Raw genomic sequence first — 19322 nt, 5'->3', positions numbered from 1 at the left:
CAAGTGTAGATAAAAACACAAAAACTTTATACAAATCTAAACCAACCAAACAACTTGTATTTCAAGTCATCCAAAAATTGAAAATAGGTCAATCTCCAAACCTTGTTCAACATTAAAGGACCCAAAACAGCCCAAAACCCGACAACAAATCCAAATGGTATGCCCAAATAGAACCACCTCATATCAATCCATCCATCTCTTTCATTGTGCCAACTTGGTTTTAGAACTAGAGGTGTTTCAGCTTTTGTGCATTCATCTGCCAGTGGTAGACCACAGAGCTCATGGTTGCCAATGAAACTAAGCAGAGTGAAGCCTTGGATCTGGGTACCTAAAGGAATTCTGCCCGATAAGTTATTGTAGGACAAATTTAAATATTCTAAGAATGTCAAACTTGGCATACTTTGAGGAATTATGCCTGAAAGTTTATTCATTGATAAATCAATAGCCTCCAACAATGTCATGTTGCCGATTTTATCTGGGATCCTTCCTTGAAGTTTGTTCATGGATAGGTTTAGGGATAACAAACCTTTAAGATGGGTCAACTCTGCAGGGATCTCTCCAAACAAGTTGTTGCATGAAATGTCAATGCTTGTTAATTGAGAGAGAGAACTGCTGAATTCATACTGATATTGCTTTATCACAACCATTGCTTTTTCTGAGAATGAATGTGTATGATTGTACACAAATTCATATATATATTCTTGTTTGTTAATCATTGCGCTATAGTTACCAAAGCATGTCGGAATGGCTCCAGAGAGATTGTTTTGTGCAAGGTCCAAGATTTGAAGAGAATAGAGATAACAGAGCTAGATGGAAATACTGCCACTCAACTTATTTGTTCGAAGAATAAGGACTCGAAGTTGGGGTAGGCTTTCTCCTATCAATAACGGTATTCTTCCAGAAAATTTATTTTCACTAAGATCCAAAACTTGCAAATAATGAAAACTTGGCAATGTGGTGGACAAGTTTCCAGAGAGCTTGTTCTTGCTCAAGTGTAGTGATCCAAGCAAAGTTAGAGAACCCATGGAACTTGGTATTTTTCCTACCAAATTATTGTTGTCCAATCGCAATGTCAATAAATTTTTCCAATTCATCCAACAATCAGGAATTTCTCCGGATAAAAAATTTTTTGATAGATCTAAATGGTATAAATTAGATTCCAGATCTACCATTTTATTGCACAAGAAGGGAACAAGAGATCCATTCAAGTAATTATTTGAAAGATCTAAATGGCTTAGTGTAGCAGGCATAGGAGGCAACGGGCCTTGGATCTGATTCTGAGACAGATCCACATCGGAAAGTTGGGACATATTGGAAAGCCAAGTTGGGATTACACCTAATATTGAAGCATTTGATAGGTGTAAAAAATCCAATTCCCTCTGTGTTTGAAGCCATGAAGGAAATAATTGAGGTCCCATATGAGTTAAGCTCAGTGAAATTAGACGGAGTTGAAATGGAGGAATCCAATTGGGGCTTATTTTCAAGGCCAATGGGTTTGAATCAGCAAAGAAATCCTTCAGTCTTGTTAGATTTGCAAAGTGAACTTCTGAAATGGTGCCTTCCAAGGAATTGTTAGAGATGTACACACTTTCTAATTTAGAGAGACTCCCAAGAGTTTCTGGAATACTCCCATTGAAAAGATTGGAAGAAATATCAATGACCCTCAAGGATGATAATTTCCCTATAGACATTGGAAGTGGGCCTGAAATGGAGTTGCGGGAAATATCAAGCATGGACAAACTTTTCAATTCTCCGAAATGCTTGGGCAATTGGCCTGACCCCAGTGTTTCCTTGGCGCACGAATCGAATGAATAATCTCCAAAAATTTCAGAAATGTCTCCACTGAGTTGGTTCCTCGCCAAATCTAAAACTCTCAAATTGAAGAGGTTTCCTAAGGATGTCGGAATCCATCCTTCAAAGTTATTGCCAGATAACCGGAGTTTTGTGAGTGATGTCAGGTTGCCAATTGCACCAGAAATTGATCCTTGAAAATGATTGGAAGAAAGATCGAGTATTGTGAGTGATGTCAGGTTGCCAATAGCACTAGAAATTGATCCTTGAAAATTATTGGAAGAAAGATCGAGTATTGTGAGTGATGTCAGGTTGCCAATAGCACCAGAAATTGATCCTGGAAAATGATTGGAAGAAAGATCGAGACTTTGGAGGTCGGTCATGTCGTACAACCACTCTGGTATTGCAAAGTTGAATTGGTTATCAGCAAGATTAAGGAACCGAAGAGTAGTTAGGTTCCGTAGAGGGGCGGGAAGCAAACCAGGAATTCGGTTATAACTCAGATCAAGGGAAACAATAGAAGAGAGACCAGAAAACCAGTTCGGTGTGGTAGAGTTCAAATTGCAATCAGAAAGGTCCATGGATTGAAGAGTAGTGGACGTGTTCTGAAGATATATTGGAATTGAACCCTCTATAAAATAGGCGCCACGCAGATTAAGTGAAACAAGAGAAGTGAGACTGGAGAGCCATCCAAATGTGGAAGAATTCATGAAAGAGTTATCGGAGAGATCAAGAGCGAAAAGGGAAGAAAAATTGACATGAGAAAGAGGAAGATTATGGCTGAGGGAACATTCACTCAAGATCAACGTGGATAAGGAAGGGAGGATGTTCATTGCCTGAAGCCAATTATTAGATGCCCGGCTGAGATTGACAGAGCTCATGTCGAGGAATTCAATTGAGGAGAGATGAGAAATCCATCTTACATCATCTGCAACGTACAAATCATAATTCCTTCTAAGATCAAGATAATGCAAGCTTGAAAGATTCCCAAGTTGAGGAGGAATGGCGCCCACAAATCCCGCAGAAGAAAGGTTAAGATAAGCGAGATTGGGGAGGGAACCAAAGAACTGTGGAATCTGAAGTCCCTGAAAATGATTGAGACTCAAGTCCAGATGCTGAAGATGTTTCAATTGCAGCAAAGAGCCGCTTATGTTCCCACCCAAACTGGACCACTTCTGCGCAGCAACCAAAGACTCAGGATCATAGTAGTAATACCCATCCTCCTCATCAATAAGGAATATTGGATTGGAGAGGTTGAGATGGATGACATGGGCAGTGGTGTTGTGGCAGCGAACTCTTGTCCAGCTGCAGCAATCCTCACCAACCCAGGAAGAGAGGCGGTTGGAAGGATCGGTGAGAGATTGCTTGAAGTCCAGAAGGGCTTCCCTCTCCTCTGCCTTACAATGGGTGGCATTTGAATTTACTCCATCCCAAGAAATCAATGTAAAAACAATCCCCAAAACTGCAGCTGAGTATCTCATTGAGATATACCAACAAAATCCAACTTCAATTCTTCTAGGGAAAGGAGTTGTTTTGTTTTGTTCTTTGAATTTGAAGATAAGAGGTAGCTTGCATTTACATTTATATATATAGGGTGGGGAAGGAATGAAGCCACTGCTAGGAAATTATTAATTTGATGTTCTGAGTCAAGTCAACGTTGAGTACATTTTCCACTGCTAGGTAGACTACATTTTCCACACGGAGCTGGAGTCTTCATTTGCAAATGGCTTAGCTAAAGTGAAAAGATAATATTCCTTCTAATTGTCTAAATGAACTGTCAATATTACATTTCTTATAATATATTAAGGATAACCAGGAATAAAGTGTTTAAAAGTCGACACAAATGAATTATTAGATATCTTGGGTTTTGAATTGGAGTATATATACATTATGTTCCATTTTTTTTTAGGTTTATATATCTTGTCTACTTCTGCTTTGCCGTTTAGCTGATAAGAAGAAATTGAGCAAACATGATGATCCATCCATGAATTTATGAAAATTAATTGGAAAACATAAATATCAATTGTTGCGACGTCCCGGGAGCGCGTGTGCCCCGGGCGGCGAAATAAAAAAAATCAATTTTAATATTTTCAAGAAAAATTGGAATGTCGGAGTCGCCACTAACCTTTTAGTGTGGTTAGAAGACATGATTACTACCCCGTTAGAGATAGAATGGGTCTACGTTACCAGAGTTAGGCTCGGGAGTTCGGTTACGCTAGGGGAATGTATAAGCACCCCCTACGCGCCCGTTCTTACGAACGGTACCTAATTAATTTGAAATTATCCCTAAGCTAATCTAATAAGTCTTTAAATTACTCCTTTTTATGAATTTATAAATACACATGAAAAATAAATAAATAAATAATTAAATAAGTATAATACATACATATATATTCCCTCAGAACTTAAGGTACGTGATGCTCGAAGGCTCATACCCCCGCAATAAAATCATAAGGATAATTATACATAAAAATAAATAATACTATAACATAATAAAAATAAATATCATAATACTTGATTCAAAATATTCCCAAGGAACAAAAATACTAAAAAATATTTAACATTAGTAATAATTAAAAGTGATGACAACATTGACAATAATATTACTATAACAATAGTCCTATACTAATAATATCATATTAATATTACGACGCTACACTATAATAGTAGTATATAAAATCATAATAATACCATACTAATATACGAAGTAAATATTGTAGTAATAACAACGGATAAATAATAATAGTAAATAATAGATATGATAATAATAGTAAGTAATAAATGATAAGGATAATAATAGTAAGTAATAAATGATAAGGATAATAATAAATAATAATAGGAATAATAACAATATTTATGGTAATAGTAATATACATATTTTATTTACCTTAATATTGACACCCAATTAAAGATTCAATACACACATACGTAAGCAATTAATTAATGAAACAAATCAAATTTAAGGCCAACAAATAATGAACTTATGGAAACCTATTTAAATTATTACTAATATGTAAACAAGCAGTATGGTAACTTCTAAACTTATAGTAATAAATCAAATCAAATTCGATATACAACCCTAAATAGTTAACATGGTAATAATACAATATTACACGGTCAATCATAATATTACGTACAATACCAACTAATGAATTATATCATATACATGATAACGGAAATAATATAATAAACCCTAATATACCTAGATTATATATGCATAACAACCTTATAACCTAATAATCCATAATAATAAAAATAATATGAAATAATATATTACCATAGCACCCAAATACATACCTGATAAAAATAATAATAAACCACAATATTACAACATACCCTAAAGAGCTATGACTTAAATAACACAAATTCAATGATAGTATTTAAACATAAAGCAAATATTTAATATGAACAAAAATCCTGCATCCAAGGAAAATAAATCAATTAGTATTTGATATGTATAAACAACAATAATTAAAATATGGACACCAATAAAAATGGCAAGAGGATAATGAACTTATGGAAACAAGTTAATTTCTAAAATAATATACACCTATTCAATATGGCAACCAAAATTAATACACAACCCTATATATACAATTATTAAACATAAAATAAATGCAATAACAACCAAAAATCCTAAATACCCACAACAATGAACACGACCTATTTAGATAAACACAATCATAACACTAAATATTAATCACATGCTTAAATATGACCTATATAAAAAAACACCTTGCATATTAAACGAATAACATGAATATGGCACACGATAATATTCGACAATCAAAACTTATTACATTTAGAACTCTTACCTTGGCAGTAAAACAAAATCCTACAATAATGAGAATGAACCGATTAGTATTTAAAATAATTAGCACAAAAAACCCAAACAAATATCACTGAAATAAAATGAAACCGTAAACACAATATTACAATTTTAACGTATATACAATAAAAAGCCTAGATGCGAATATTAACTAAATACCCCGACAAATAATACCTCAATATACATACTCATACCATGAAGTCTTAAGCTTTAAACATGAAAACAAATCAAAATAAGGAGAGAAACAGAAAAATAAATAAGTAAACAAATAACTAAATAAAGGAGAAACAAAAAGAATAAAAAATAAAATAAACTACAATACACGTGCTCCTGTGTCTGTGTGTGTACGGTGTGCATGGCCGGAGGTGAAAACCTCACCCGGTGGTCGTGACCGTGGGAAAAAGCAGGCGGCCGGAGCTGGGTCGTCACCGGAGTTGATGGTCGGAGAGTTGGGACTGGAGGTGGCCGGTTGTTGCAGGAGCTCGTGGAGGACTGTTGTTGTGGTGGAGAAGGGTTCGGCTGTGCAGCAGGAGGTGTGGCTGAGGCTATGGTAGCTCGAGTCTAGTGTGCTGGCTGGAAGCCAGGCCTGAAACTGGAGTCGGAAGCCAGGAGAGTTGTCGAGGGAAGGAGATGGAGAGTGATAGTCTGTAAAGCAGGGTAAGGTCGAGCTCGGGTGGAAGATGGAGTCAGGTTGTGAGGCTGGTTGCTGCTGGCGCTGTGAGAATGAGAGATGAGGCTGGTCGTGGGTGGAGAGTGGAGGAAGAAGAAGATGTGGTTGGGAGGCGGGGTGCGCCTGCGTGTGTGAAAGAGAAGGAAGAGATGAGAGGCTAGGTTTTTTTTTTTTCTTGTATTTTGGCCTTAGCTGTGCCCCGTGCCCCTCACCTTTTATAAAAAAAAAATTTTGAAAACCCTAATAAAAAAACTTTCTTTCTTTGATTTTATTTTTCTTTTTTCTTTTTTTTATGCTTTTATTTTTATGGTAATAATGAAAATGGCAACTAAATATATATAATAATAATAATAATAATAATAATAATAGTAATGTAATAATGACAAGATTTGAAAATAATATAATAATAGTATGATAATAATCATAATAAAGTAATATTTAAAAATAATAAGAATAATAATAAGGATAATAAGAAAAATAATAGTAAAGTAATGATAATAATTATAACACTCTAATAATAAAATAATATTTAAAATAATGATAATGATAATAAGAGAAATAATAATAATAATATATTAATAATAGTAATGAAAATGGTAATGGTAATAATAATAAAATACTATAATAATAATAATAGCAAACTAATAGAAATAAGAATAAAGCAATAATAATAACGTATGAATAATAATAATAATAATAAATAGTAATAATAATAATATATCAAAAACAATAAAATAAATAAAAAAATAAAAATAATTATAGTAAAGTAAAAATAAAATAAAGATAATAAAAGTACTCGTAATGATAATGAAAATGAAAAATAATAATAATAATGATAATAAAAATACTAGCAAAATAATAGTAAAGTACTAATAATATAGGATAATAATAATAATAATAATAATAATAATAATAATAATAATAATAATAAGGTGATAATAATGAAAATAATAAGAGGAGGCCCCTTGTTCTATTTGACTAGGACAAAAATAGGGTATCAATATCAATCATATCTAAAAAGCATACATGTGCCCACCTACTCTACCTAATTTACTACTGTTGAATGGACTAGTGACGTACAATAGCATTACGAATAGATGTAATGGCCTAATAGCTAACAGATAAATCTATGAGATCATCTTTCTAGTACTATATGAAGTTGTAATTTATATGATGATAAATTTTAAAAATTGCACAAATAATATTGCATAGTGCAAACTTATAAACTAAACATTTACATACAAATTTTTTTTTTTTTTTTGAATAACGCAATCTTTATTGATATGTCCTCACTTTTGGCGGAGGAATACCATGGTTACAAGACAAATATTGGGAGATTACAAATAAAGAAATTAAAGCCCTCCCAAAAACAACACCAACAACCAACCAAACCAAGACTACAAATTTACATAATGCTAAATAAGAAACAAATCTAAACAGACCTAGATAAAAACACAAAAACTTTAAACAAATCTAAACCCACCAAACAACTTGTATTTCAAGTCATCTAAGAATTGAAAATAGGTCAATCTCCAAACCTTGTTCAACATTAAAGGACCCAAAACAGCCCAAAACCCCACAACAAATCCAAATGGCATGCCCAAATAGAACCACCTCATATCAATCCATCCATCTCTTTCATTGTGCCAACTTGGTTTTAGAACTAAAGGTGTTTCAGCTTTTGTGCATTCATCTGCCAATGGTAGACCACAGAGCTCATGGTTGCCAATGAAACTGAGCGGAGTGAACCCTTGGATCTGGGTACCTAAAGGAATTCTGCCGGATAAGTTATTGTATGACAAATTTAAATATTCCAAGAATGTCAAACTTGACATACTTTGAGGAATTATGCCTGAAAGTTTATTCATTGATAAATCAATAGACTCCAGTGATGTCATGTTGCCAATTTTATCTGGGATCCTTCCTTGAAGTTTGTTCATGGATAGGTTTAGGGATAACAAACCTTTAAGATGGGTCAACTCTGGAGGGATCTCTCCATATAAGTTGTTGCATGAAATGTCAATGCTTGTTAATTGAAAGAGAGAACTGTTGAATTCATACTGATATTGCTTTATCACAACCACTACTTTTTCTGAGAATAAACGTGTATAATTGTACAAAAAATTGTATAAATATTTTGGTCTGTTAATCATTGCGCTGTATATATATTCTTGTTTGTTAATCATTGCGCTATAATTACCAAAGCATGTCGGAATGGCTCCAGAGAGATTGTTGTGTGCAAGGTCCAAGATTTGAAGAGAATAGAGATGACAGAGCTGGATGGAAATACTGCCACTCAACTTATTTGTGCGAAGAATAAGGACTCGAAGTTGGGGTAGGCTTTCTCCTATCAATAACGGTATTCTTCCAGAAAATTTATTTTCACTAAGATCCATAACTTGCAAATAAAGAAAACTAGGCAATGTGGTAGACAAGTTTCTAAAGAGCTTGTTCTTGCTCAAGTGTAGTGATCCAAGCCAAGTTAGAGAACCCATGGAACATTGGTATTTTTCCTACCAAATTATTGTTGTCCAATCGCAATGTCAATAAATTTTTCCAATTCATCCAACAATCAGGAATTTCTCCAGATAAAAATTTTTTTGATAGATCTAAAAGGTATAAATTAGATTCCAGATCTACAATTTTATTGCACAAGACAGGAACAAGAGATCCATTCAAGTAATTATTTGAAAGATCTAAATGGCTTAGTGTAGCAGGAATAGGAGGAGATCCATTCAAGTAATTATTTGAAAGACCTAAATGGCTTAGTGTAGCAGGCATAGGAGGCAATGGGCCTTGGATATGGTTTTGAGATAGATCCACATAGAAAAGTTGGGACATATTGGAAAGCCAAGTTGGGATTACACCGAATATTGAAGCATTTGATAGGTATAAATATTCCAATTCCCTCTATGTTTGAAGCCATGAAGGAAATAATTGGGGTCCCACATGAGTTCAGCTCAGTGAAATTTGACAGAGTTGAAATGGAGGAATCCAATTGGGGCTTATTTTCAAGGCCAATGGGTTTGAATCAGCAAAGAAAAACTTTAGTCTTGTCAGATTTGCAAAGTGAACTTCTGAAATGGTGCCTTCCAAGGAATTGTTAGAGATGTCCACACGTTCTAATTTAGAGAGACTCCCAAGAGTTTCTGGAATACTCCCATTGAAAAGATTGGAATAAATTTGTAAGCTCCTCGAGGATGATAATTTCCCTATAGACACTGGAAGTGGGCCTGAAATGGAGTTGCGGGAAATATCAAGCACGGACAAACTTTTAAATTCTCCCAAATGCTTGGGCAATTGGCCTGACCTTTGAAAATACTTAAGTGTTTCCTTGGCGCGCGAATCAAATGAATGATCTCCAAAAATTTCAGAAATATCTCCACTGAGTTGGTTCCCTGCCAAATCTAAACTCTCAAATTTAAGGCACTGCCTTAGCCCTCTTAGACTTTCTCACTTGACCATTATCTTTATATCTTCCTTCCGACTCACCCATTGTGACATTACCTGGATTAGAATGATATTCTTTTTGAGTATCAATGCAAACCTCCATATCTCCCTTAGAAAACACATCATAATTCTCCCTACACCCTACACCCTCCACATCACTCTCTCTCTCATCCACCTCCTCCACCAAAATCACCTCCCCATCCTTGTCCTTTTCAACTTTTCCCCTCTCTCCGTCATCAGCAACTTCGATTTCCTGGGCAGACCTAGAGCAACCTCCCAGTTCTACCTGCACCCCTACTACCTCTGACTTCTGGTCTTGACAATGATTGACTTTCTCTCCACTCTTTTTCTCCATCAAATTAACTTCATCCACTTTTTGAGTGCCCATATTATTAACCTCATTTACAATTTCTTTATTTTTCTCAATCTCCTTCGACAGCCCACTCACGTTTCCATCCTTCTTCTTCTCCATCCTCTGAACCTGAATCTTCAAAACAGGACCTTCCACTTCAACTAACATATTCTCTTTTCTACCCACTTCTTTCCAAACCCTCTCATCTCCCTCCTTCCTCTTACCTACCTTTCTTTTATCCTTAGGCTTAACTCCGAATCGGCATACTACTTCAGTGTGACCTTGTCTACAACATTTATTACAATAGAAACCTCTTTTCTCATATATTACCCTTTGCCAATTCTGCTTTTGTCTTACCACCAACGGAAAACCCTCCATAGGATCTTTTTGCAAGTTCACTTCAACACATATTCTTGCACCAGTGGCTCATGTTCTATATAATGTGGCATTATCTGTCCAAAGGAATCTACCAAACCTAGTGGCCAAACTTTGCAAACAGTCCATTCTATATAAATGTAAAGGCAAACCTTGTAGAAAAATCCACTGACGTTTGATCAATGGCTCCTTGTTTACATCAAAATTCACAGACTAGTTAAAAAGCCGAAATTGGCACCCTGCCACCCATCTTCCTTCTCATGCCCATGCATGAATGTTGTAGACACCCTATTTTTGCCCTAACCAAATAGAACAAGGGGTTCCCTTTTTATTATTATTTTATTATTATTATTAGTATTTTTATTATTACTCTCTTATAATTATTTTTTATTTATTATTATTATTATTATTATTATTATTAATTTACTATAATTATTATTATTACCTTATTATTATTATTATTATTTTTAATATCTTTATTATTTTTATTTTTACCATAATTATTTATTATTATTTACTATTAATAGTAGTATTATTTTTATTATTATTATCTTATGGATACTTATATTATTATGATAATTATTATTATTATTATTATTTCCTTTTTCATTATTACCATAAGAATAAAAGAATAAAAAAAAAGAAAAAGAAAATCAAAGAAGGAAGGTTGTATTAGGGTTTTCATTTTTTTTTTATTATAAAGCAAAGGAGGGCGCTGCACAATGGACGGGGGCACGGCACACAGTCGGGGCGCTGCGAACACAGCCACAGTGGGCGGAGAAAGAACAAAAAAAAAGAGAAACCCTTGCCTCTCTCCTCCGATCTCCCTCAGTCTCCCAGCCCCGACCACCTCCTCCATCACCATGGCATCTCCCATCATCACCGTTACCACCCAGCACCTCCACGGCATCTCCCATCATCACCGTCACCACTTCCGGCCACCCCCTGCTCATCGCCACCTACAATCTCCACAACCTACAGTCATACCCGCAGCCGTAACATCCAACCCACAGAACCCCTTCCAGAGCACCAGCATCCATCAGGCCCACCAGCAGCCGATTCCCCCTTCTGCAACTGCTGCCGCTGCAACCATCCTAGAACTACACAGCAACAACGGTGACTCCTTCCAACTCCGGCCGTCACCCGTCCTCACCACAGACCACCCTACAGCCTCTGCAACTCTCTCCGGCGACCACTCCAGCACCAGTCCCAGCCGCGGCTGTCTCCGGCCATCTCACAAGCAAACCAAGCCCCCTTCAGCCACGACTCCCATCTCCGGCCCCCTCTGTAAGCCCCACTGCATGTAGTCCACAACCACAAGCACACACTGTCACACACATGCATGTATACACATGAAGTTTATTTATTTCTTATTTTTTTTATTTTTCTTGTACATTTAAATTGAGTTTTGTATATTTGTATATCTAACATTAATATGTTTTTTTGCAGGATTTTTTGCACCTTTGGCTCTAATATTAATTTAGATTATATATATATTTAACATCAATTTGTTTTTATTGCAGGATTTTTCTTTACTTTAGGATGTCGATTATTTTAGGTCTAAATTTGTTTAGGGTTGTAATTATTTATATATATATATACCCATGTCCATATTTTTAATTGTTTTCATATTTAATACCCATGTCTATATTTTTTATTGTGAATATTAATTGATTTGTTCCCATTGTTGTAGGGTTCGTAAAATTTGTTAGTTGATGTTCTTGTTGGTATTTTGGTGGTGCATATTATTTAATGAACATTATTATTGTTGTAGAAGTGTTACAATTAAAATTTGTTTTAACCTTCAAGTTTATACTTTTGTTGTATTTAGGGTATGTATTAAATTTCATATTCATTTTTAGGGTTTCCTTATTTGGATTTATAGAGTTTCCATTTTATCACGTATTGATTTCCATAGTTTGACTATTTCTATATTATCATATATATGTATTTATTGTTTCCATATTGTTACACATTGATTTCCTTTTTAGGGTTTGATTTCTTCCCTATTATTGGATATTATTGTTTATGATCATATTAAAGTTATATAGGGCCTATATTGTTATTAATATTATGAGGTATACACCTTTTTATTCTAGTAGCATTTATCATTGGTAATTATGTGCTATGATATATATACATATATACATATTGGTTGTGTTATTTTTGTAGTAGTATTATTGGTACAAGTAGTGTATTATTATTATAATATATTAGGGCTTCGATTACTTCAGGTTAATATGGTATGTTTTGAACTATTATTATGATTTTGTTAATATGGTATCTTTTGGATTATTAGTATTGTTGCATTACTACCGTATACCTTGGGTTCTTCCCTATTGCTATGTTAATTACGTATATATCTTAGGGTTTTGATTAATTCATATTGTTTATGGTATTTTTAGAATTTTTAGGATCTAAGCATATATGGTATTTTTTTTTAGTATTTTGATATATATAGTGATAGTATTATAGTATTTCTATTATGTTTACATGTGATGAGATGTATTATAGTATCCTTAGTATATTAATATATATATATATATATATATATATATATATAGTAATATGGTATCTAATTACTTATTTTGACATTCATGATATTTTAGTAAGTGTGAGTTGCTTATTATTCTATTACCATATATTAAAACCTCTCATACTAGTATTTTCCTATAAAAATTTTATATACAATTTCAAAATTTGGGAGCGTATTTTCTTAGATATTTTATTGATTTTTATTCCCTATGATTTTATTGTGGGGGTATGAGCCTTTGGGCATCACGTACCCTAAGCTCTGAGGGAATATATGTATATATTTATTTATTTATTTTCCCTATGTATTTATAAACTCATAAAAAGAAGTAATTTAAAGACTTATTAGATTAACTTAGGGATAATTTCAAATTAATTAGGTACCGTTCGTAAGAACGGGCGCGTAGGGGGTGCTCGTACCTTCCCCTCGCGTACCCGAACTCCCGAGCCTAACTCTGGTAATGTAGACCTATTTTACCCCTAACGGGGTAGTTATCACGTGTTCTAACCACACTAAAGGTTAGTGGCGACTCCGACATATCCTATTTTTCCTTGAAAATAAAAATTAATTTTGTATTTCGCCGCCCCGGGGCACACGCGCTCCCGGGACGTGGCGACAAATGTAATCCTTTTCGTTTACTAAATTCAACAGAACATGGTAGTTGTCCATAAAACTTATCATTGGGACCACAAAAAGACCCCATGATTGAATAATATGCCTTCGAAGGACATCAATAGACGACCTTACAGAAAGAAATTTAAGAACCAACGCAAACTTAAGATCCTCAACAGCCTTTTCCATCTCCACATCCGATAAAACAAAACCTAATTCTACATTAATTAATTTCGGTTTCCTCAATGGGATTTCGAGTTTTGAAGATGGGATTGGCCTCTTCAAGGCTTCCGCAAACAATTTTCCCCCAGCGAAACCTCCCCCCTTTTCAACCTTATTATCCCCTGAACCACTCCCCTCAACCCATAAGCTAGCGTCGACACCTCCCCTCAACCCTCCAGTAACAGCTACCATAGACAGCGTGGTCATGACTAAAATTTATTCCATATTAAATACCAAAAAAAAAATAACAAATAAACAATAATAAAAAACCAAACCTGCGGTAGACTTACGTCTTCCGTCACCGTATGTTGCCGACGCAGGTTCATCGTCACCACTTTGTCGTTGTCGTCGTCTTAGATCATTAGAGTTTGTTCAAGGAATTAACATAAGAGGCAAATAGATGAACATCAACCATACAAAAAGTCAACATAAATAAAGAAGATGAGTACCATGATGGGTTTATTGACAAATAATGAAAAAAATTCATCGATACAAACACATAATTAAACAAAAAATAGAAGAATAGAATGATGTATCAAAGACAGAGCTAGAAGTATCTTTAAACGATCATACACACGCATAGACGGATGGACACACTCAAAAGGACACCAAAATTTGATAGAAATAAATATGGGATTCTTGAATTTCTGAGAAACTACTATTACGAGTATAACTAAAAGTCACAATTTCCGAAATGCATCACACATCTATAGGTCATTAGTATCAAGTTGACACCATCCAGTCAACATTGTCTCTATATTCTCCTTACAACTTTAGAGCTTTATTCTCAAAGTAGTGCATATGAGTATCTTATATCTTCAACCAGTTTTTAAGTTTTGTTCAAATGAAAATTTTAAGGAGAACAATAAATTTTTGCTAAGAAATTTAAATAAATTATTAGACTCCAAGAAAGTAGGTGATTACATATCTTGCGTTTAGGAGCATGAACTTCAGACCACAAATTTGTATTTGTGTAGATTTGCACAAAGCTTAGAATATAATTATATTAAAAGTATTTATAAAATGGACACGAATCCAAATCCAAGGTCAAAATTTTTTGTTCTCAAACACTATCCCAATTTTGCAAATGGCTTAGCTAAAGTGAAAAGACAATATTCCTTCTAATTGTCTAAATGAATTGTCAATATTACATTTCTTATAATATATTAAGGATAACCAGGAATAAAGTGTTTAAAAGTCGACACAAATGAATTATTAGATATCTTGGGTTTTGAATTGGAATATATATATATTATGTTCCATTTTTTTTTTTTTTAGGTTTATATATCTTGTCTGCTTCTGCTTTGAAGTTTAGCTGATAAGAAGAAATTGAGCAAACATGATGATCCATCCATGAATTTATGAAAATTAATTGGAAAACACAAATATCAATCATATCTAAAAAGCATACATGTGCCCACCTACTCTACGTAGTTTACTACTACTGAATGGACTAGTGACGTACAATAGCATTACGAATAGATGTAATGGCCTAATAACTAATAGATAAAACTATGAGATCATCTTTCTAGTACCATATGAAGTTGTAATTTATATGATGATAAATTTTAAAAATTGCACAAATAATATTGCATAGTGCAAACTTATAAACTAAACATTTACATACAATTATTTTTTTTTAATAACGCAATCTTTATTGATATGCTCTCACATTTGGTGGAGGAATACTGTGGTTACAAGACAAACATTGGGAGATAACAGATAAAGAAGTTAAAGCCCTCTCAAAACAACACCAACAACCAACCAAACCAAGACCACAAATTTACACAATGCTAAATAAGAAATAAATCTAAACAGACCTAGACAAAAACACAAAAACTTTAAACAAATCTAAACCCACCAAACAACTTGTATTTCAAGTCATCCAAGAATTGAAAATATGTCAATCTCCAAACCTTGTTCAACATTAAAGGACCCAAAACAGCCCAAAAACCCACAACAAATCCAAATGGCATGCCCAAATAGAACCACCTCATATCAATCCATCCATTTCTTTCGTTGTGCCAACTTGGTTTTAGACCTAGAGGTGTTTTAGTTTTTGTGCATTCATCTACCAATGGTAGACCACAGAGCTCATGGTTGCCAATGAAACTGAGCGGAGTGAAGCCTTGGATCTGGGTACCTAAAGGAATTCTGCCCGATAAGTTATTGTATGACAAATTTAAATATCCCAAGAATGTCATACTTGACATACTTTGAGGAATTATGCCTAAAAGCTTATTCATTGATAAATTAATAGACTCCAATGATGTCATGTTGCCGAGTTTATTTGGGATTCTTCCTTGAAGTTTGTTCATGGATAGGTTTAGGGATAACAAACCTTTAAGATGGTCAACTCTGCAGGGATCTCTCCATACAAGTTGTTGCATGAAATGTCAATGCTTGTTAATTGAGGGAGAGATTGCTGAATTCACTTTACAATTGCTTTATCACAACCATTACTTTATCTAAGAATGCATTTGTATCATTGAACACAAATAATTTTGAATAGTTTGGCTTGTTAATCATTGCGTTGTAGTTACCAAAGCAAGTCGGAATGGCTCCAGAGAGATTGTTTTGTTCAAGGTCCAAGATTTGAAGAGAATAGAGATGACAAAGCTAGATGGAAATACTACCACTCAACTTACTTGTGCGAAGAATAAGGACTCGAAGTTGGGGTAGGCTTTCTCCTATCAATAATGGTATTCTTCCAGAAAACTTATTTTCACTAAGATCCAAAACTTGTAAATAATTAAAACTTGGCAATGTCGTAGACAAGTTTCTAGAGAGCTTGTTCTTGCTCAAGTGTAGTGATCCAGGCCACGTTAGAGAACCCATGGAACTTGGTATTTTTCCTACCAAATTATTGTTGTCCAATTGCAATGCCAATAAATTTTTCCAATTCACCCAACAATCAAGAATTTCTCCAGAGAAAAATTTTTTTTTGATAGATCCAACCTTAATAAATTAGCTTCCTTTTCTACCATTTTATTGCACAAGAAGAGATCCATTCAAGTAATTATTTGAAAGATCTAAATAGCTTAGTTTAGCAGGCATAGGAAGCAACGGGCCTTGGATTTGGTTTTGAGATAGATCAACATAAGAAAGTTGGGACATATTGGAAAGCCAAGTTGGGATTACACCTAATATTGAAGCATTTGATAAGAATAAAAATTTCAATTCCCTCTGTGTTTGAAGCCATGAAGGAAATAATTGAGGTCCCATATGAATTGAGTTCAGTGAAATTTGATGGAGTTGAAATGGAGGAATCCAATTGGGGCTTATTTTCAAGGCCAATGGGTTTCAGCAAAGAAATCCTTTAGTCTTGTTAGATTTGCAAAGTGAACTTCTGAAATGCCTTCCAAGGAATTGTTAGAGATGTCCACACTTTCTAATTTAGAGAGACTCCCAAGAGTTTTTGGAATACTCCCATTGAAAAGATTAGAAGAAATATATAAGCCCCTCAAGGATGATAATTTCCCTATAGACACTGGAAGTGGGCCTGAAATGGAGTTGCGGGAAATATCAAGCACGGACAAACTTTTAAATTCTCCCAAATGCTTGGGCAATTGGCTTGACTTTAGTGTTTCCTTGGCGCACGAATCCAATGAATAATCTCCAAAAATTTCAGAAATGTCGAGTTGGTTCCATGACAAATCTAAAACTTTCAAATTGAAGAGGTTTCCCAAGGATGTTGGAATCCCTCCTTCAAAGTCATTGCTAGATAGCCGAAGTTTTGTGAGTGATGTCAAGTTGCCAATAGCACCAGAAATTGATCCTTGAAAATGACTGGAAGAAAGATCGAGTATTGTGAGTGATGTCATGTTGCCAATAGCACCAAAAATTGATCCTTTAAAATCATTGGAAGAAAGATAAAGTATTGTAAGTGATGTCAGGTTGCCAATATCACCAGAAATCTTGAAAATCATTGGAAGAAAGATCGAGTATTGTGAGTGATGTCAGGTTGCCAATAGCAATAGATATTGATCCTTGAAAATCATTGAGAGAAAGATCGAGGCTTTGGAGGTCGGTCATGTCATACAACCACTTTGGTATTGCAAAGTTGAATTGGTTATGAGCAAGATTAAGGAACCGAAGAGTAGTTAGGTTCCGTAGAGGGGTAGGAAGTAAACCAGGAATTCGGTTATAACTCAGATCAAGGGAAACAATAGAAGAGAGGCCAAAAAGCCAGTTGGGTATGGTAGAGTTCAAATTGCAATCAAACATCATTAGAGTTTGTTCAAAAAATTAACATAGGAGGCAAATAGATGAACATCAACCATACAAAAAGAAGACGAGTACCAAGAAGGGCTTATCAACAAATAATGAAAAAAGTTGATCGATACAAACACATAATTAAATAGAAAATAGAATAATAGAATGATGTATCAAAGTCAAAGTTAGAAGTATCTTTAAATGATCATACACACACATAGATGGATGGACGCACTCAAAAGGACACCAAAATTTGATAGAAACAAATATGGGATTCTTGAATTTGTGACAAACTACTGTTACGAGTATAACTAAAAGTTACAATTTCCTAAATGCATCACACATTATAGGTCATTAGTATAAAGCTGACACCATCTAGTCAACGTTGCCTCTATATTCTCCTTACAGCTTTAGACTTTATTCTGAAAGTAGTGCATATGAGTATCTTATATCTTCAACTAGTTTTTGAGTTTTGTTCAAATGAAAATTTTAAGAATAATAAATTTTTGCTAAGAAATTTAAATAAATTATTAGACTCCAATAAAGTAGGTGATTACATATCTTGCGTTTAGGAGCATGGACTTCAGACCATAAATTTGTATTTTTGTAGATTTGCACAAAGCTTAGAATATAATTATATTAAAAGTATTTTATAAAATGGACACGAATCCAAATCCAAGGTCAAAATTTTTTGTTCTCAAACACTATCCCAATTTTGCAAATGGCTTTGTTAAAGTGAAAAGACAATATTCCTTCTAATTGTCTAAATGAACTGTCAATATTACATTTCTTATAATATATTAAGGATAACCAGGAATAAAGTGTTTAAAAGTCAACACAAATGAATTGCTAGATATCATGGGTTTTGAATTGGAATATATATATATAATGTTCCATTTTTTATTTTTTTTAGGTTTATAAATCTTGTCTACTTTTGTTTTGCAATTTAGCTGACAATATATTTGGGAAGAAATTGAGCAAACATAATGATCCGTCCATGAATTTATGAAAATTAATTGGAAGGCACAAATATAAATTACATCTAAAAAGCATACATGTGCCCACCTACTCTACCTAGTTCACTACTGCTGAACGGGCTAGTGACATACAATAGCATTACGAATAAATGTAACGGTCTAACAGCTAACAGATAAATCTATGAGATCATCTTTCTAGTACTATATGAAGTTGTAATTTATATGATGATAAATTTTAAAAATTGTAGAAATAATATTGCATAGTGCAAACTTATAAACTAAACATTTACATACAA

The 19322-nt window shown here is 34.0% G+C and overlaps 2 protein-coding genes across 2 annotated transcripts; one reads left to right on the top strand and one right to left on the bottom strand.

The window, feature by feature from the left end:
* Nucleotides 1-806: 806 nt before the first annotated feature.
* On the bottom strand, nucleotides 807-3272 carry LOC131151412 (receptor-like protein EIX1). The gene has a single exon (XM_058102654.1). The coding sequence runs from the start codon at nucleotides 3270-3272 to the stop codon at nucleotides 807-809; it is 2466 nt and encodes an 821-aa protein (XP_057958637.1).
* Nucleotides 3273-11330: 8058 nt separating this feature from the next.
* LOC131151411 (uncharacterized) lies at nucleotides 11331-11774 on the top strand. The gene has a single exon (XM_058102653.1). The coding sequence runs from the start codon at nucleotides 11331-11333 to the stop codon at nucleotides 11772-11774; it is 444 nt and encodes a 147-aa protein (XP_057958636.1).
* The last annotated feature ends 7548 nt before the right edge of the window (nucleotides 11775-19322 follow it).

This window comes from Malania oleifera, chromosome 3, assembly GCF_029873635.1.
Source record: "Malania oleifera isolate guangnan ecotype guangnan chromosome 3, ASM2987363v1, whole genome shotgun sequence".
Classification (NCBI taxonomy): domain Eukaryota; kingdom Viridiplantae; phylum Streptophyta; class Magnoliopsida; order Santalales; family Ximeniaceae; genus Malania; species Malania oleifera.
This window is presented reverse-complemented; position numbering and strand designations above follow the sequence as displayed.